This window comes from Schistocerca nitens, chromosome 5 (genome assembly GCF_023898315.1).
Source record: "Schistocerca nitens isolate TAMUIC-IGC-003100 chromosome 5, iqSchNite1.1, whole genome shotgun sequence".
NCBI lineage: Eukaryota > Metazoa > Arthropoda > Insecta > Orthoptera > Acrididae > Schistocerca > Schistocerca nitens.
The window spans coordinates 479,850,476-479,872,225 of NC_064618.1; the positions used below are offsets into that span (position 1 = coordinate 479,850,476).

A 21,750-nucleotide genomic window follows, 5' to 3' on the forward strand; every position below is an offset into this window, starting at 1 on the left:
AAGCACATAAAAGAAAGTATAGTCTAGTGCTATTTTGGTTTCTACTGACCATAACAGAAATGAACTGGGATCTGTAACACGGATTTATGCTTTTCATGACCAATCATCTTAGCCATAAGGCTGTTTGAGCATACCTGCAGGCCAGTCTCTAACATCCACTGTCACTGCTTATTTGGAAAAATCAGTGACAGTTTCTGAAAATCAGTGATGATGCAACAATATGAAATGCTGTCAATGAAAGCTGGTCAGAAACGCTGCACCTGCTATTCAATGAACATCTCATGACTAATGAAACTTTGTGCTAGACTGGGATTCAAACACAGATATTCTGCTTGTTGGAACCAGTTTATACAAATGAGTTACTTTGATTCTGTTTGGTTAATTGCAAAGAATTTAATTCAAATGATATATATACACCTGTGGCTGGGTAGCCCCAGCCCTCCACATAATCCATTCCCCAGAGGTGCTACTCCCACACACCTGGTAGGAGAACATCTAGTTACAGTGTTCGGAAATCATTGATGGAAACAGCAGTGACAAAGACAGTTAACATCTGGTCTGTGAGCTTGCTCAGAATGGATAAGTGGTTAAGATTGCTGCTTGTGAAAAGTTAAGAAACCTGAGTTTGAGTCCCAGTCTGTCACAAATTTTTGTTTCTCACAATTTATTCATTATATTCCAGCTTCAACATTTCTGTCTTGTTTTCAATGATACAATTTCATGCCATCTTACCTTTATTCATTTCATACACATTGATTCATTCATTTCAAATTAAGTGAGTTTAATTCATTTGATATAGGAAATGCTTTAATTTAGGAATGAACAAATATCATAAATACTGAACGGTTTGTTACCACATGCATATCGGAGAGACTTTTAAACTGAATTTCCATAATAAATCACTATATTATGTTAGTGAATTCTAAATGTTGAAACAGAGCTATTATATATCTGCCTGCCTGTGTTGGAAAGCAGCTAGTATGGAAATTCCTACTTCATCTATGAACAGAGCAATGCCTTGTAATAGGATTCATGCACTCTCTTGAAGACAAATGAGGAACTTCACTTATATTATCAGTGTGCCTCATGTGTCGTTCACTAGTCTGCTGTCAAAATAGTTGCACGATGTTGTGTGAAAGGTCTCAGGATAGCTGTGAACTATTACAAATTTTCTCTTTCCGTTTTAGTAATTCATCTTGTTATTGAATTGACAGATAATATGCAGCACATAGTTAAATGAAGTAAGTAGGAACATGGCTATTTCCAGATCTTTAATTTTAATACATATTTCTAGTTTTATTATACATAATTTTTTTTTTTTTAATTGTATGTCTTCCAATGCACACTATGCTTCTTTTTCTGTTCTTCTGTTCATTCAATATTGTTCCAGTTGGGCATCACACTGAATCTGTGTTTGATGATTTGTATTATTGTTTCACAAAACTTTATGCATACATTTATTGTACCCATATTAATCTTTTTTATGTTGTATTTACTGTTGTATACTTATTGCTTCATTCAGGTCACCTTTTACCTTTGCATTTCATTTTATGGTCTCAATCTAAGTGTTAGTGAAATTTTTTTGGAGAACCACAACTTATTTAGGTAATTTTGTTGGTTCTATTCTTTTAAAATGCTTCTGTTTTAAGGAACAAACCAATAACAAAAATACTTATTTTCATAACCTAATACTTAAGAAGTATACTTCTGAATTTCCTTGTGTGCTCTAATCTATACATTCTTCCTTCAGTGTATTTTGGCCTAAAAGTTTCCTGACACATTTTTCTTCTGTCTTTTGGATTTCTTCAGTGCCTGCCTTTCTGTTTAAAATTAATGTTTCAGCCACATAAAGATACTGCGGTTTTATGACCATGCTATAGTGTCTCAGTTTTGTCTATTTTTAGATGTATTTTGTGTTCTAAATATCTCTTGCAAGTATGGGATCTGTTTCCAGTTTGTGGCAACATATTTTGTAACTAGTCTTTCCTAGACCAGTCTCTTAAATCGTTGCACCCGAATACTTGAACTGATGAGAAACACTAAATTTTGTATGATCTGACAGAATCAGGCAACAGAGACATAGTGATCTGTATTATTTATTATAAATTATAATCATCTTGATCACAAAACAAAGTAATAACAGCTAGATGTAACTAGTTCCTGCTGACTAGCTACCATTCTTATATCAAGCATACGTTGTAATAATCAATGAAAATAATTAATTTTTGAAACTATAATGTAGTTAGATAGATAAAAAAGCTATTCACCAAGTGGTGGCAGGAGAACACATGTATAAAAGGTATTACAATTTCCAAGCTTTCAGAGCCATTGGCTCCTTCTTTTAGCAGAAAAGTTGAAGGGGAAGGAAGAGCAGTGAGGTTTACTCTTATTAACTCATGTCCAATGTTTTGCGTATTACCCCACCTTCCATCTTTAAACTCTCAGATTTTCAAATCTCATCCTGTCTGACAGGTCTTCCCTGACCTGGGGTTTTGGTGATTTTTCCTAAACCTCACCAGTCCTTTTCCTTTACCCCTCTTCCTTCCCCTTCAGTCCTTCTGCCAGAAGAAGGAGCCACTGGCTCCAAAAGCATGCAAACTGTAATATCTTTTAGGCGTGTGTTATCATGCTGCCACTACTTTATACACTATATTAGTACCCAAGCACAGTGTCAACCATGACAAAATCCATATTAAGCATAACTTGTCGTAGACTGTTAGTCTACAAAACATACTGGGTTTATATGCTAAAAGGCATGTTTTGACCCCATTTTAATACAAACAAGTCACATGTTGTTGTGGTTAGTGCTGTAATTAGATACTATAATGCAAGCATAGCTATTCAACCAAAACTGGTTATCATCTAGTTGTTACATCACTTTGCAATCAAGACCATTACAATTCATCATAAATCTCTAGATTTTTCCATATTTATTTTCTAGAATTTTGGGTCCCAAATTCTAGCTAGAAATGTATGTACTTTGTCTTCTTGAAATGAGATTTGGAGATCTAATCTTTCTGCTATTTCTTTAACAATTTATATTTGTTTTTATGCTGTTTCGATGTCATAGAGAATTGAAAATTTATCCACAAAAGGTAAGCAGTTTATCCTAATATTAGGTCTTCCTAACTTTATTTGTTCACCAATTTCAAGCTTGAATTTTAGTTTTTGCCACTCTTTGATTATTTTTCCTAAGCTGCATTTGAAACATATGCAGAGAGCCCATCACCTCTACTCACTTTTTTAAACTTTTTGATGTGCAATAATTAGTCCCAGAACTAAAAATCTGCTCTAGGCAAGCTACGTCTCAATTTGGTTATTCTGTAGTTATGTCTAGCTGTTGACAGAAAACAATAATATTTCCTTCATTCAGTGTATCTCAATCTGATCTGTACATCATTTTGTTGTCATCATTTGTTATTCCACTATTGAGCAGGTGTGGTTTCCATCAGGCAAATGTCTGCAGGTCTTTACAGAAGTTTAACTTTACCTTTAAGTGAAAAACATGAACTATTCAGTGAAGCTATCTTAGTCAATCTGTAACACAGTGTGTAGTATCAGATCACATGGATCAAGTAAATAATAACTTCTTCCTCATTTCTAACCGAGTGGAGTGACATGGTGGTAACTATAATGAAGTAAATTCATGTGCAGTGTGTTGCTTGGTGTAATGTAACCCTTTTACCTATTCATCTATACAACTGGCCACTCAAATGCAAGGAAAAATTTTTGAACTCTTGAGATGCTGTTCTATTATGGTGTACCAAGTTCCTTAATGTTCAGTTAAATATGCACCAAATTTTGCACATCATTTGTGTAAGATGAAACTTCCATTGAAACAATGGAAAATCCAGGATGGAATGTAACAAAATTATGAAAAGGAAAGTCGGCACTCACCATATGGTGAAGGTTCTGAGTTGCAGACTCACAAGGATCTCACAAATAAGACCTTTGTCAAAAATAGAACACACACACATACGCAACTCACACACATATGACTGCTGTCTCAGGCAACTGAAGCCACATCCAGACTTATTGAAGTATTTACCAATTAGGTCTCTTATACAGTCTTGAATTGATAAGTGAACAAATTTGCACGTTTGTTGAATTATCTGCTTTACTTTGTTATCACCTTGATGGGAAACACTGTTTTATCTTTTGAGACTGAGTTTTAGGACACCACAAATGTGTATATTTTGCAAATGTGACACAATATAAAAATAAGGATGAATTATGGTGAGAGAGGCAGTTTCCCAAGAGAAATATGGCTAGTCATGACATAAATGAAAGTCAAATAGAGAAAAAGATCCAAAATATTACAAACCGTGGCTTCCATTACGTGCATATTGCAGCATGGCAACTGCGAGTGATGCCAGCAGCGAAATTCCTGCAGTGCCCGCACGCAGTAGCACTGGTGCCCACAGGGCTTCCAGAGACTCCAGGACATCCAACCGCAGGAATGACAGCAATGTTGGGAACATGTCTACAAACACCTGTTGGGAAAAACAAACCCACAAATAAGCTTTATTATTCTGTATCTCCACATTTGCCCTGCAGTTACAAAGAAATATGTCCAGTTTCATTATCTCCACAAAATTCTATTTGTCAGTCATTAGAGTGGCATCATTACACATAAAAAAGTTATTTTTGTACATAATTCTATTCATGAATGATTTGGCAGTTCATGGGAATGTCTTCCACAAAAGGAGAATGAGGGACAATTCCTGATATTTAAGAATGTCCATAAGTGATCCATTATACCTCTGCATATGTATGTTTATGTCCCCTCCTCCTTAGATTTTCCATTATCATATTACTACGATATATTATAGTAGAGAGTGTAATATCTAGAAGGCTGTTCTGCAATAAATTTACAATTATATATTGTACTTCATGACTGCTGGGCAATGACTTTTATCACACCTGTTATGAAATTAAGTGATTTACACTACAAGCCAATGAATTATAATACACACCAGAAAACATGAGAAAAATGAGTGTGACTCAAGAATTGGCCATAGATTGGACAACTGAAAAGGAAAATGAGTTATAGCAGTACCACCTGATGATGTCACTGTGTGCTGGTATAAAAGAAAGCTAATGATTATGCAGTTAGTATTGCATGAACTTGAAAATTTTCTCCTTTTTATCATTACATATTCAGATGTGGATTTTCAAAGCCTATCATTTACGTAAATCAACTAATCAAATAATATGTTTTCTGGAGTGGCACTGTGTTCATTGTTGTTGTTGTTATGGTCTGCAGTCCTGAGACTGGTTTGATGCAGCTCTCCATGCTACTCTATCCTGTGCAAGCTTCTTCATCTCCCAGTACCTACTGCAGCCTACATCCTTCTGAATCTGCTTAGTGTACTCATCTCTTGGTCTCCCTCTACGATTTTTACCGTCCACACTGCCCTCCAGTACTAAATTGGTGATCCCTTGATGCCTCAGAACATGTCCTACCAACCGATCTGTTCTTCTGGTCAAGTTGCGCCACAAACTCCTCTTCTCCCCAATTCTATTCAATACCTCCTCATTAGTTATGTGATCTACCCACCTAATCTTCAGCATTCTTCTGTAGCACCACATTTCGAAAGCTTCTATTCTCTTCTTGTCTAAACTATTTATCGTCCACGTTTCACTTCCATACATGGCTACACTCCATACAAATACTTATAGGAACGACTTCCTAACACTTAAATCAATACTCGATGCTAACAAATTTCTCTTCTTCAGAAACGCTTTCCTTACCATTGCTAGTCTACATTTTATATCCTCTCTACTTCAACCATCATCAGTTATTTTGCTCCCCAAATAGCAAAACTCCTTTACTACTTTAAGTGTCTCATTTCCTAATCTAATTCCCTCAGCATAACCCAACTTAATTCGACTACATTCCATTATCCTTGTTTTGCTTTTGTTGATGTTCATCTTACACCCTCCTTTCACGACACTGTCCATTCCGTTCAAATGCTCTTCTAAGTCCTTTGCTGTTTCTGACAGAACTACAATGTCATCGGCAAACCTCAAAGTTTTTATTTCTTCTCCATGGATTTTAATACCTACTCTGAACTTTTCTTTTGTTTCCTTTACTGCTTGCTCAATATACAGATCGAATAGCATTGGGGAGAGGCTACAACCCTGTCTCACTTCCTTCCCAACCACTGCTTCCCTTTCATGTCCCACGACTCTTATAACTGCCATCTGGTTTCTGTACAAGTTGTAAATAGCCTTTTGCTCCCTGTATTTTGCCCCTGCCCCCTTCAGAATTTGAAAGAGAGTATTCCAGTCAACATTGTCAAAAGCTTTCTCTAAGTCTACAAATGCTAGAAATGTAGGTTTGCCTTTCCTTAATCTTTCTTCTAAGATAAGTCGTAGGGTCAATATTGCCTCACGTATTCCAACATTTCTACGGAATCCAAACTGATGTACCCTGAGGTCGGCTTCTACCAGTTTTTCCATTCGTCTGTAAAGAATTCGCGTTAGTATTTTGCAGCTGTGACTTATTAAACTGATAGTCCAGTAATTTTCACATCTGTCAACACCTGCTTTCTTTGGGATTGGAATTATTATATTCTTCTTGAAGTCTGAGGGAATTTCGCCTGTCTCATACATCTTGCTCACCAGATGGTAGAGTTTTGTCAGGACTGGCTCTCCCAAGGCTGTCAGTAGTTCTAATGGAATGTTGTCTACTCCCGGGGCCTTGTTTTGACTTAGGTCTTTCAGTGCTCTGTCAAATCTTCACTCAGTATCATATCTCCCATTTCATCTTCATCTACATCCTCTTCCATTTCCATAATATTGTCGTCAAGAACATCGCCCCTATACAGACCCTCTATATACTCCTTCCAGCTTTCTGCTTTCCCTTCTTTGCTTAGAACTGGGTTTCCATCTGAGGTCTTGATATTCATGCAAGTGGTTCTCTTTTCTCCAAAGGTCTCTTTAATTTTCCTGTAGGTAGTATCTATCTTACCCCTCGTGAGATAAGCCTCTACATCCTTACATTTGTCCTCTAGCCATCCCTGCTTAGCCATTTTGCACTTCCTGTCGATCTCATTTTTGAGATGTTTCTATTCCTTTTTGCCTGCTGCACTTATTGCATTTTTGTATTTTCTCCTTTCATCAATTAAATTCAGTATCTCTTCTGTTACCCAAGGATTTCTACTAGCCCTCGTCTTTTTACCTACTTGATCCTCTGCTGCCTTCACTATTTCGTTCCTCACAGCTACCCATTCTCCTTCTACTGTATTTCTTTCCCCCCATTCCTGTCAATTGTTCCCTTATGCTCTCCCTGAAACTCTGTACAACCTCTGGTTTAGTCAGTTTATCCAGGTCCCATCTCCTTAAATTCCCACCTTTTTGCAGTTTCTTCACTTTTAATCTACAGTTCATAACCAATAGATTGTGGTTAGAGTCCACATCTGCCCCTGGAAATGTCTTACAATTTAAAACCTGGTTCCTAAATCTCGGTCTTACCATTATATAATCTATCTGAAACATTTTAGTATCTCCAGGGTTCTTCCATGTATACAACCTTCTTTCATGATTCTTGAACCAAGTGTTAGCTATGATTAAGTTATGCTCTGTGCAAAATTCTACAAGGCGGCTTCCTGTTTCATTTCTTAGCCCCAATCCATATTCACCTACTATGTTTCCTTCTCTTCCTTTTCCTACTGTCGAATTTCAGTCACCCATGACTACTAAATTTTCATCTCCCTTCACTACCTGAATAATTTCTTTTATCTCATCATACATTTCATCAATTTCTTCATCATTTGTACTACTGTAGTAGGCGTGGGCTTTGTGTCTGTCTTGGCCACAATAATGCGTTCACTATGCTGTTTGTAGTAGCTTACCCACACTCCTATTTTTTTATTCATTATTAAACCTACTCCTGCATTACCCCTATTTGATTTTTTATTTATAACCCTCTATTCACCTGACCAAAAGTCTTGTTCCTCCTGCCACCGAACTTACTAATTCCCAATATATCTAACTTTAACCTATCCATTTCCCTTTTTAAATTTTCTAACCTACCTTTCCGATTAAGGGATCTGACATTCCATGCTCCGATCCGTAGAATGCCAGTTTTCTTTCTCCTGATAACGACGTCCTCCTGAGTAGTCCCTGCCCAGAGATCCGAATGGGGGACTATTTTACCTCCAGAATATTTTACCCAAGAGGACGCCATCATCATTTAATGTGTTCATATAAATGTCGAATAAAGCATTAAACTTTTTGTCTAAATGTTGTATTATTTGTAAGCATTGCTGATACACTCACAAAACCTACTCAAAGAAAAAACACCAGTCTTTCTCGTTATGCCTATGCCCTATACAAAAAATGTGTTCCATGATTCTAGCAAGAAATGCATGTTTTTAAGGTTGACAGCAATATGAGACATGTTAATATATGGTAGTAGTCTGCCATAAAGACATTTGTTCAGAAAAGTTTCAAATAAATAAACAATTTTTCATTTGATGCATGACTTACTTCTCAATGAAACTTCCATCAAAGTTTATGGAATGTCTCTCTTGAAACTTCCATCAAAGTTTATGGAATGTCTCTCTAACACCCTTGTGCTAATCAAATTAGAACCATTAAAACTCACAGAGGCTTCCTTTAACTTCACTGGTTTGAGAGAGACACTGCTCTGTCCTCCCTTTTCCCCTCTGCCTCCCACCCTTATTGCTCCACAATCTAAATTGTGGTGATAGACTGATATGCAGCATAGCAGTCAAATGAGGATGAAATAAAGATTGATCTGCCACCTACCACACTGAAATCCAAGGTAACTGCAACAAGCAGTCATATAGTACGAACGTAGTGTTGCACGTGAGAGCTGAATTGTGATGTATAATATTTGTATCTAAACTTCTATAATGAATAATGTTAACTTGTACTGACAACATCAGAGCGACATCGAAGCTTAGGTGTTAGCACAAATGAAGTTAGTGAAATGATATTCGTAAGAAACAATCTTCCAAAATGAATCTTTCACTCTGCAACGGAGTGCACATTGTTTTTGAGATGTCCTGCCAGTTTAGGACTGTGAGCTAGAATGGGACTCACATCTGGAATCAGGTCACAACCTCCCCCCCCCCCCCCTCAACCTCACTGCTTTATTTCTATTCCATCTCCCACATTCCTAGCTTCATAGAGGTTCTCCGGCATACCTGGAAGATCTAGTACTTCTGGGAGGAAGGATTTTGTGGAGCATTGACTTATTCACCGTTCCTAACAGACCCTGAATGAAGTTCGGAAGTGAGTGAAGTTAAGTGCTGTTGGAAGTGTAGCAGAGAGGGTGGGTCATGACACATGCCTAGATACCTCAATCAGTAAGAACATTACCCATGAAAGGCAAGATCCCAGTTTTGAATTTGTCAAGAGAACAGTGGGAGAACAGCTAATAATTAGTCTGCTGAAAGAAATCACTGAAGAATTTGAGATTCAGTGGACAGTCCTTGTTGAACAAGTACACAGCCATCAGAAGACCTGCTGCTGGTACTTTATGGAAATGAAGAAGAATAAGAAGTGCACAGGTGCATGTTAGTGAGTGTGCCCAGGTTTTGCATCATGCTGACTTTTACAGTGTTCCCAGGGACCTGTGCTATGTGTTTCATTGAGAAACGACAAGGGCCAGGCTAAACATCACCACACACTTACAAATACTTCTCAAAGTTTGGACTTAATAGTCCTCAACATCTGTGGGGAAGCCCTGCGTGTTGATGATGTCCTGAAAACTCCACAGAAAATTCTTCTAAATGTTTTGATTGTACAATTCAAAATCCATAGTTATGCATAGGTAGATCATGTTCCTGAAAATGGTGAGGGCCCCAGGTTCAGGTCCTAGTCTAGTGTACAGGTTTAATCTGTCAGCAAGTTTCAAATCTGAGATGGTTTGTGAATCTACAGGTAGAACCAGCAAACCACAGTTAGTAATACTGTAGAACAAAAACAAACTAGTGCTTTTCATTTATTATAATGTTGTTGTACCAAGAACCGACAGAAGATTCAGTTAACCACAGGAAGTTGGTTATGAGCTAATAAAATCGTATATGAGCAATAGAAAACAATTTGTCTTGCTTAAAACAAACAGTGGGTCTCACAAATCTAAAATTACTGATATCAAATATTGAGTGCCTCAAGGTTCTGTCTTGGGACCCCTTCTTTTCTTGATTTATGTTAATGATATACAGTATTGTTCTCCTAACTGTACAAAAATATTGTATGCATATGTCATATTAATAGTGTGTAAACTCAAAGACTATGAGAGTCTGAAGGTGCTGTGCAACAGTGTAACTAATGAAATAGTCAAGTATTTTAATGAAAGCCATCTAAATGTAAGTGCTTCAAAGACTGCAATGATGGAATTTAACACAAGGAAACAAATAGAATTTGACATGAAATTATCCATAGGAAATGACATTTTAAAAAAGGAAAAATGGACAAAGTTCTTGGGAATTACAATCCAGGACAGCCTCAAATGGGACATGCATATCGATTCCTTAGCGTGCAAGCTGTTGAAGAATGTGTTTGCTATAAATATGATTAGCAAATATTGTAAGGACGTGTGTACTAAAAATTGCTTATCATGCCCTATTCTCATCAAATTTAAACTATGCTGCAGAAATATAGGGTGCAACAACTCAAGCCAACCTAAGCACATTCTTAATAGTACAGAAAAATGTTATCAGAATTATCTGCGGTGCCAAACCTCAAGAATAATGTCAGAATCTGTTCCCAAAATTAGGTGTGCTTACCATTATAGGTGTATACATATTGAAAGTTATATTGCTTGTGAAAACAATAAATCCACATTTCAACTGTGACCTGCACCAGTACAATACAAGGCAGAAGTTCAGATACCATGTAAATAGCTACAGAACAGCTTTATATGAAAAAAAAAATGCACTTTATGCTGGGCTGAAGCTAGCCAATGCCCTACCAAAAAGTCTCACAACCCTCCCTACTAACAAATTAAAATATCGGCTAAAAAGAATTCTAATTGAAAACCCTTTTTATTCCCTAGATGAGTAGTACAGCTGTATGAAAAGTGCTTCATAAGTATGTCAAGCTCATAGTTTTAAGTAGGCCCTAACCTACAACTAATATAATGTTGATAAAAACAATATTTGTAATATTGTGATTGTATACTACCAAATGTAAAATGTATCAAAATGTAAAATTTATTAATACAAACACATCTGTAGTTTGTAATTTATAAACTGACGTATTCAGAAGAATAATTTGTATGATGTCCAGAAACTGTATTATTTCTAGGAACTGTATTTGATTATTCGATGTTGAATAAACATTCTTCTTCTTCTTCTTCTTCTTCTTATTATTATTATTATTATTATTTCTTTACTTTCTCAGACGTTAAGTCTGGTTGAGAATGGAAAGTGACGCGGACCTTGATCAAGCGTCACTTCCTATTAACTGTACGGTATGTGTTATATTGCATTTAGGAACTTTCGGGTAATTGAACATGTATCAATAATTACAGATTTCTGTAGTTGTATATATAAGTTTGGATGTAGCTGTATTGCATTGATGTACTGGTGGATATTGTGTGGTATGACTCCTGTAGTTGATACTATAATTGGTATGATGTCAACTTTATCCTGATGCCACATGTCTTTGACTTCCTCAGCCAGTTGGATGTATTTTTCAATTTTTTCTCCTGTTTTCTTTTGTATATTTGTTGTATTGGGTATGGATATTTCGATTAGTTGTGTTAATTTCTTCTTTTTATTGGTGAGTATGATGTCAGGTTTGTTATGTGGCGTTGTTTTATCTGTTATAATGGTTCTGTTCCAGTATAATTTGTATTCATCATTCTCCAGTACATTTTGTGGTGCATACTTGTATGTAGGAACTTGTTGTTTTAAAAGTTTATGTTGTAAGGCAAGCTGTTGATGTATTATTTTTGCAACATTGTCATGTCTTCTGGGGTATTCTGTATTTGCTAGTATTGTACATCCGCTTGTGATGTGATCTACTGTTTCTATTTGTTGTTTACAAAGTCTGCATTTATCTGTTGTGGTATTGGAATCTTTAATAATATGCTTGCTGTAATACCTGGTGTTTATTGTTTGATCCTGTATTGCAATCATGAATCCTTCTGTCTCACTGTATATATTGCCTTTTCTTAGCCATGTGTTGGATGCGTCTTGATCGATGTGTGGCTGTGTTAGATGATTCGGGTGCTTGCCATGAAGTGTTTTCTTTTTCCAATTTACTTTCTTCGTATCTGTTGATGTTATGTGGTCTAAAGGGTTGTAGAGGTGGTTATGAAATTGTAGTGGTGTAGCCGATGTATTTATATGAGTGATTGCTTTGTGTATTTTGCTAGTTTCTGCTCGTTCTAGAAAGAATTTTCTTAAATTGTCTACCTGTCCATAATGTAGGTTTTTTATATCGATAAATCCCCTTCCTCCTTCCTTTCTGCTTAATGTGAATCTTTCTGTTGCTGAATGTATGTGATGTATTCTATATTTATGGCATTGTGATCGTGTAAGTGTATTGAGTGCTTCTAGGTCTGTGTTACTCCATTTCACTACTCCAAATGAGTAGGTCAATATTGGTATGGCATAAGTATTTATAGCTTTGGTCTTGTTTCTTGCTGTCAATTCTGTTTTCAGTATTTTTGTTAGTCTTTGTCTATATTTTTCTTTTAGTTCTTCTTTAATACTTGTATTATCTATTCCTATTTTTTGTCTGTATCCTAGATATTTATAGGCATCCGTTTTTTCCATCGCTTCTATGCAGTCGCTGTGGTTATCCAATATGTAATCTTCTTGTTTAGTGTGTTTTCCCTTGACTATGCTATTTTTCTTACATTTGTCTGTTCCAAAAGCCATACTTATATCATTGCTGAATACTTCTGTTATCTTTAGTAATTGGTTGAGTTGTTGATTTGTTGCTGCCAGTAGTTTTAGATCATCCATGTATAGCAAATGTGTGATTTTGTGTGGGTATGTTCCAGTAATATTGTATCCATAATTTGTATTATTTAGCATGTTGGATAGTGGGTTCAGAGCAAGGCAGAACCAGAAAGGACTTAATGAGTCTCCTTGGTATATTCCACGCTTAATCTGTATTGGCTGTGATGTGATATTATTTGAATTTGTTTGGATATTAAGTGTGGTTTTCCAATTTTTCATTACTATGTTTAAGAACTGTATCAATTTAGGATCTACTTTGTATATTTCCAATATTTGTAGTAACCATGAGTGGGGTACACTATCAAAAGCTTTTTGGTAATCAATGTATGCGTAGTGTAGCGACCTTTGTTTAGTTTTAGCTTGATATGTCACCTCTGCATCTATTATCAGTTGCTCTTTACATCCTCGTGCTCCTTTGCAACAGCCTTTTTGTTCTTCATTTATAATTTTGTTCTGTGTTGTATGTGTCATTAATTTCTGTTTAATGATTGAAGTTAATATTTTGTATATTGTTGGTAGGCATGTTATGGGGCGATATTTAGCTGGGTTCGCTGTGTCTGCTTGATCTTTAGGTTTCAGATAAGTTATTCCATGTGTAAGTGTATCAGGGAATGTGTATGGGTCTGCAATGTAACTGTTAAATAATTTAGTTAGATGTGAATGTGTTGAGGTGAACTTCTTTAACCAGAAATTTGCTATTTTATCATTTCCAGCGGCTTTCCAATTGTGTGTAGAATTAATTGCTTGGGTGACTTCATGTTGCAAAATTATCACTTCAGGCATTTGTGGTATCATCTTGTATGTGTCTGTTTCTGCTTGTATCCACCGTGCATGCCTGTTATGTTGTACCGGGTTAGACCATATGTTGCTCCAGAAGTGTTCCATGTCTGTTATGTTTGGTGGATTGTTTATTTTAATGTGTGTGTTATCTATTGTCTGGTAAAATTTCTTTTGGTTTGTGTTGAATGTTTGGTTTTGTTTCCTTCTATTTTCACTTTTTTTGTATCTTCTGAGTCGTTTGGCTAATGCTTGTAATTTCTGCTTCTTTTCGTCTAATTGCTCTGTCGCTTCTTGTTGTGAGATTTTACCTAACCTTTTTCTTTTTTTTCCGAGATTTCATTTCTTATAAATTGTGTTAGCTGTCCGATGTCTTTTCTCAGTTTTTCTATTCTGATCTGTAGCCTGTGTTGCCATGCTGGTTTTGTGGGTTTCTTCTGTGTGTTGGTTGGTTCTGATCTCTGTCTAGTGTGTATATTTAGTGTAGTGAGTGCTCCTATATAAACCAGTAGTTGTAACTCTTCCATAGTTGTGTTTTCATTTATTTTGTTGTGTATGATTGTGTTGATAGTTTTTATTGTTGTTTCGACTTGTGGGTTATTTGGTGGTCTATGCAAGAATGGTCTTATGTCTGTATTTGTGTCTTTGTATTCTATATATGTCAGCTGAAATTTTTCTTCTATATCTAACATGTGTGTCACTTCGTGTTCTATTTGTGCTTGTTCTGGTGGCTGTCTTAAGATTTCGTTTTCCTCTGATTGTTTAATTGGTGCGTGTTGTTCTTTGTTTGTTTGCTCTGGGATGTTTGAGTCCATTACTGTATTTTCTTCTTCTTCTGATTGCACATTATTTTGTTCCAGTATTTGTTGTACTTGTTGTTTGATGTTTTCTAATTCTGACTGGGGTATCCTGTTATTTTTGATTATTACACGGATCTGATCAGCTAGTCGTTGTTCTGTTAAAAATTTTAATTCTGGGTATCTGGTAATAAATGTTGTGTATACTTGTGATCTGTATCCAGTTGTGTTGGTTCCTAGGTTTGTTGCTTGGTAATAACAGAACATGAGGTGTCGATTAACTTCATCTGACCATCTCATCCTCTGTCTTTGTTTTCCTTCTAGGGTGGTTGCAGGAAGCATATCCTGCAAAACACCTCTATTTGGATTTAAATCATTTTCCAGTTGGCTAGCAGTGTCGTTACCATTGTGGGCGGGCATAGGGTTCAAGTGTCGTCCCCTACCATGACGGCGCTTGTCCGAGGCTTCTTTAGTTCTGTCCTGAACCAACTAATCACACTAAAGGGGGGTTAGCCCTATTAGTGGTTTGTTCTTTTCGTCGCCTTTTACGACTGGCAGAACATACCGGACGCCTATTATTATTATTATTATTATTATTATTATTATTATTAAGTTAAGTAAGGAAGACAGAGAAGATAGGGACTCATCAATAAAAAATAATGTACTTCCTAAACGTTGTCAGAATGACTGAAAGAAACAGCAGTCACCTTATTTGCATGCTTGTGTAGCTACAGTTTGCATATCAGTGTTTAGAGTTAGTGAACTACTGATAGCTAGGAGTGCACTCTTCAATTTTAAATTGTGTAAATTATGACTTAACCAAAGTTGTGAGAGTTTGCTGCTGTTACAGAATGTAAATTACGAGGGGTGTTCAATTGGTAATGCAACATTCGTTTTTTCTCAGACAATTTCGGTTGAAAAAAATACGAAATTTGTTGTGCAATACCCCGGAATATTCACGCTTCAGCCACAGTAGTTTCATGAAGTTCCCATAGGTGGCGGCACTAAACGTACCCTTCAAAATGGCGTTTGTAATGGAGGTACGTTCTAAGCAGAGAGCTGTCAATGAATTTCTTTTGGAGGAAAACGAGACCATCATACATACTCATAAGCGCTTGTATAATGTCCTGGGAGACCTGTCAGTGAACAAAAGCATGGTGAGTCTTTGGGCGAGGCATCTGTCCTCATCGCAACAAGGTCGCGCAAACCTGTCCGATCTCCCACGTACCGGCCGGCAGCAAATAGCTGCGGCTCATGCCATTTTGGAATGTGCGGACACACCCATTCGAAGTGATCGACGGATCACAATGAAACACCTCACTGCAAAACTGGACGTCTCTGTTGGTTGTGTTGACACATTCCTCCACCAGTTGAAGTGCTCAACAGTGTGCCCACTTGATAGGGACGAGAAAAACCAGGCGGTTAAAACCGATACCATTATTTTAATTTTGAATAACCGGCATTCTTCAGTATTTGTATGGTCTCGTTTATAACAGCTTTCTTTCATTTCATATTAATACCAAGATATAAAAAAAAACACACACGCACAAATCAATTTGTCATAGCAGCAGTGCTAAAATTTTTGGTTTTTGAATAAAACTTTTTAAAAAAGCGAGTAAGGTTTATTTCTAAAACTGACATTATAGAAAATTGGAAATGCGAATATGCCTTTTTAAAAACTCCGCCAGTGAGAAACAAGCAACAATGACATGGCATATGAATTGGCACGGCACTGCTGAGACGATGTATGTATTGTCGTGTGGCTTGGCCTGTTACACAGTACACGAGCACGTGTAGGCTGGAACACTTGCCCACAGCTGCTGGTCTACACTGCAGTTTTTCGTTGTCGCCCTGAGACATCAGTTATATTGTAGAAAGGTACCATCTATAGGTTGGAAGTATTTTACGAAGTGCGGTGGCTATGATGTAGAGTACTCCATTTGCTTTAAATGATTTTCTTTGAAGAGAAGGTAGATTTGATCGATATACGTATAGTTTTATTGAAATACAATAAACTTTAATAATAACTGAACCCTTAATTTTCTGATTGCTTCAGGGCGAAAAACTGATTCCACCCAAAAGTGACGATGCAGGTAAGTCATCACCATGTAACATTTCGCTCTCGCTGTCTACTTCACCTTCGCCATCTTTGCTGGAGACATTGAGATCGATTTCTGACATAGCCCAATCCCATGGCGTACACCTTCACCAGCACACCGGTCGGCAATAGGAAAATTGTATAGCAGGCACTGAACTAAGCGCACCTATGAGAAGAGAACAAGAGAAGACCAAGACACGCCCCCAGGTTACGCGCCGTTTAACGCACCCTGGGTGGCGTGCATATAGACCGCCGCCGCCGACCGAGCCTTCTGAATCTCTCAGTTTTTCACCTCAGTTCATCGCATCGGGCCGGCCGGAGTGGCTGAGCGGTTCTCGGCGCTAGTCAGGAACCGCGCGACCGCTGCGGTCGCAGGTTCGAATCCTGCCTCGGGCATGGATGTGTGTGATGTCCTTAGGTTAGTTAGGTTTAAGTAGTTCTAATTTCTAGGGGACTGATAACATCCGATGTTAAGTCCCATAGTGCTCAGAGCCATCGCATCGGGACTCATTTTGCATTGCACCTCAATATGTCGCACTCTGCTCTAGTCTTCCGCAGTGACAGTCGTCGCCTCGCACCTCAGCCAGTTGTGAGGGAACGTTAGTCATTGTATATAGTTGTGATATGGACACGGACAAGATTCAAGAATTAGTACATGTTCAAAAATGGTTCAAATGGCCCTGAGCACTATGGGACTTAACATCCATAGTCATCAGTCCCCTAGAACTTAGAACTACTTAAACCTAACTAACCTAAGGACATCACACAACACCCAGTCATCACGAGGCACAGAAAATCCCTGACCCCGCCGGGAATCGAACCCGGAAACTCGGGCGTGGGAAGCGAGAACGCTACCGCACGACCACGAGCTGCGGACAAATAGTACATGTCATTTGATGGTTGTTAACCACAGAACTCAGATTGGACATAAATCAAGCACTCGATTGGTTCCTGTAATAAAGTGTATTTTAACCACGTGCGCATTGTGCGTTATAGTGAGAGGAAACTGGCCACTCACCTAGTATACTAACTACCCTCACCTGATTTAGCCAGGAACCACAAATCATTACAGGAGAGCACAGCTACAACGAAACCGAAAATCAGTTATTTTCGAGCGGTTTTAATAGGTTAGAATAGAGATGAAAATAAAGGGTGTTAACGAAAACCGGTTGTTTCAGCATCCCTGCCGCTGGGTTCTCGCCGCCTAACAGAAGACCATAAAGAGCAACGAAGGACCATCTGTGCAGAATTCCTCGCTAATTATGAGGTCGATCGTGACAGTGTTTTCTCAAACATCGTCACAGCCAAGACCTGTAGAGTGGTACTATTAAGGGCATACAGGCCCTTCTCGTAAGACCGTTGAATTGGACGGAGATCATGCTAAAAGACAGGGAAAAGTGTGGCAATAATATGCTGTATTGGAATCCTGAATAGAGCCAACCTGCTTTCAGAAAACAAAAATGGGCTGCATTATTTACCGAACGCCCATAGTAACTGCGTGATTTGGGTACTACCCAAATTTTCAGACTATGCTTTACAGTGGCTATATTTTTCTGAATTGCAGTTTATGAGACATTATGCTTAAGTACTGTACTATTGAATGACGTAAACGAATCATTACATCACTAAAATATGTTATATGTTTTATTGTTATCGCACAAATTATTATCACTGTATGTTGACACAATTTATATATTTTATTGCTGTTATTATTATTAAATTCATAGACAATCGTGGCACGTTAAAAATTGGGGATGACGGCAAGTTACACTGGGTGTTCGAGTAACGGGGGGAGGGGGGGGGGGGAGGCAGAAACAGTAATAAACTGTAAACCCACAGAACAAAATCCTAGGCCCGCAGCTGGTTGACTTTAAAGCAGAATACTTTTCACTTGTTTGTCGGAGGGGCAGCCCATCTGGCTTAGATTGTGGCCTGATCGGCTGCAGAGAAAATTCCAGCCTGATGAAGGCGCTCGTTCAAACAATGGTTTCTCCACACTAAGAGGGGAAAAAGGCGAACGTAGGCGGAAAATAATGAAAGAAACATAATTCCTAACCCCTCTCTTCGACCACATACACATTCGCTTAGCCATAGCATGCGTTAAAGACCGTAGGTCTAAGTAAAATAATGAGTGCCCAGATCGATTGTACACCGTGCAAATTACGACGTTGTCTAAATTTTTCAAGCCCGCATCTCGTGGTCGTGCGGTAGCGTTCTCGCTTCCCACGCCCGGGTTCGCTTCCCGGCGGGGTCAGGGATTTTCTCTGCCTCGTGATGGCTGGGTGTTGAGTGCTGTCCTTAGGTTAGTTAGGTTTAAGTAGTTCTAAGTTCTAGGGGACTTATGACCACAGCAGTTGAGTCCCATAGTGCTCAGAGCCATTTGAACCATTAAATTTTTCAAGTTTGTTGCTGTTGCAGCTCTTAAATGTATTGAGTGACAGATATACTCCTCAAATTTTCGGACAAAACCTTTTGAAATGGCGCACGGTATTTCTCTGAACTGCAATTTCCTGGAAGATGTGGTTGAGTGCTGTACGTACCAGTTTTAAGCACTGATGTAAACAAATTATTATTGTTCTATTCGGGCAGTTTACAGAGGTGTAAATACAGTTATGGGGGCCATGGGACCAAGTTCTCAAAATGCCTATCCCCTCTCCGTTCCGCCCCACCTCATTCTCAAGTCAACGAAATTTCGCCCACACATCGTATTTCATTGCACAGTCTTGTCAGATGTTCCTTGCTTCGAGTTCTGCCTTTTAAGATTTTTGAACATTTCTGTTACGTTCGTTCTCCATGCAAACAGTCTTGTGACTATACGACCTGCCATTTTCATATTCAGGAAACTGTTACTCTGTTTAGAACGATAGTATTTTTTCACATTTTTGAAGGATATCATCTTTTCGGCGTTGATTGAATTGGAAGTTAAATTATTACAGACAACAGCAGAAAGACGATGCTCTTCAAGAAACACACTTTGGCTGTGGGCCTGTAAGTATTTTTTTTTTAAATTCTTAGCTTGGGAAGAGAACGTTCAGCCTTTGGGACAGCTGTGGGTTCTGTTAAACGGTTGTGCATGCATCATGGTAGGTCAATATCAGCTCTATTAAGTCTTGTTATCGCTGGACGGTTTCCTTGATTAGGTTTATTACGGCTTGTCTGAAGCAGTTTGTCTTGGAGAAGCCTCAATTTTATAAATCTTTTAATTACAGGAAAATCAGACTACTACAATTATCCACTTACTACGATGTTTCCGTACGAAGCACACGTACGTATTGATTGTGGAGATAATGTTCGACCAGCGAGTGTCTCACTTTGATATCTTGAAACGCTCGTTTTCCATGCACATACTCGTATAAGAAATAATTCAGTTTTGTAAGAACTTATAACGACGTATAGATGGATGTCATGTATTAAGATGTATTTTTCTCCGAAAACTAATTAACCTTTGAAATCACAAACGTAATGAAAATTTTGAGTATTAATGGAGTGAAATGTGATTTCAAATTCTTACTTCTGCTGACAAGTAATTAAACTTTTCTTCTTTATGTCATTGCAGTCCGCATCCTCAATACCAGTTCAGTGCGCTCACATTTTCTCGACTTCTCGTCTCTCTAGTAAAGAATCGGTCATTAGTAATAGCAAGGACGTAACCATAGTAAGGGGGGGGGGGGGGGAAGTCTGGACCCCTCTGTCACTCAAATGAAATCACGAACGAGCTAATTGCCCCGTAGTGAAACTGAAAGATATTTTGATTTTCAATCATTCGACGGAAACGGGATACGCACTGTCGATCGTCAACAAGGCCATCGATCAGTTCAGTTCTTACTTGCAGTCGAATTTAATGGAAGATCGCTGCGTTTATTGTATATGTGCTGTTGTGATAGTTTGTAACTATCGATAAGTCTGTTACAAGAAAGAAGAAGAATACCGATTTCGATTCTTCCACCAACGTTACGGTAGTTAAAAATATGTAGGCATTTCTACTGTCCTAATTAACTATCTATAGCAGTTTAAACTTGGGGGTTGCAATATTTCAGTATTCCGCAAGGCAGCGGAGCGATAAACATCAGAACAAATAACAATAAATTAAAATCAGTGCATCAACAATGGAGGAAAAGATAGACTGCTACTTACTATAAAGGAGACGCGTTAAGTTGCAGACAGGCACAATTAAAAGACGGTTACATAAAGCTACCGGCCACAGCCTTCATCAGCAAAAGAGAAACACACACCATTCACGCACACGAGCAAGCACACCTCATTCGCACAAGTCCGCCAACTACAGCATGGCTGCTACAAAACGCGTCGTCTACCAGTTCATAGCGATATTTTGAAAGGGCAGAGCATACTGCATTTCCGTCACACCCCGCGGCGGCCGCTTCCAACATTGCTCCGCGTATTACATTAACAGCATTTGTGAAAAGATCCGCCGTGCTTGTGTGGCGCCTATAACCGAGCAGTAGTCGGCAGTCGATGTGGCAACACTGTAGCGGCATGTGACAGACGTCAACTATCAAGTAATTTTAACCGAACTATAATGTTCCCACCTCTACATTTCAATTAATCCTTATTCTTTTGTTTTGTTTTTTCCTTTCTTTCTTTAGTTATGCCCCTCTGACATTTTAACATTTTATATATTTTGATATATTGTTCGTGTTGTTACCAATTGAACTAATAGTAAAGGTAAAAACATGGATGGAGGCAAGTATATTCTGGGGGGGGGGGGGGGAGTCAGCCGATAGTCAGTGCTAGTAGCAGACATAGCGAGTTCAGGTGCAGAACGAGCTTTGTGGGTGTTGGATTTCGACAAAAACAAGTGTGCTACAGCGTTCAACGGATTTTTAGAGCCAAGTACAGTAACGAGCTACCAACAAGGAAGGCCATTTACCACTGGCACAACAATTTCGTTAAGACTGGTTGCTTGTGCCCAGTGTGAGTGAAGTGAATGTGGAGCGCGTACGAGAGACATTCATAATAAATCGGTGTGTCGTGCAACTCGAAATGGCTCCAATGACAGTGTGGAAAGTCTTGCGACAGAAGCTGTCTATGAAACCATTCAAATTGGAACTAGTGCAGATTCTGCGCAGGAAATCGCGTATCTGTTAGAAATCACAGTGACTGCGAA

At 38.2% G+C, this 21,750-nt stretch overlaps 1 protein-coding gene across 3 annotated transcripts in view; it reads right to left on the minus strand.

The window, feature by feature from the left end:
- The window catches only part of LOC126259386 (uncharacterized), a 229,236-nt gene that overhangs the window by 7,865 nt on the left and 199,621 nt on the right, over nt 1–21,750 (minus strand). For all 3 annotated transcript variants that reach the window (XM_049956137.1, XM_049956138.1, XM_049956139.1), the window contains exon 6: nt 4,325–4,493. In XM_049956137.1, coding sequence (XP_049812094.1) covers nt 4,325–4,493 — 169 coding nt within the window. The remainder of the gene's footprint in view (nt 1–4,324; nt 4,494–21,750) is intronic.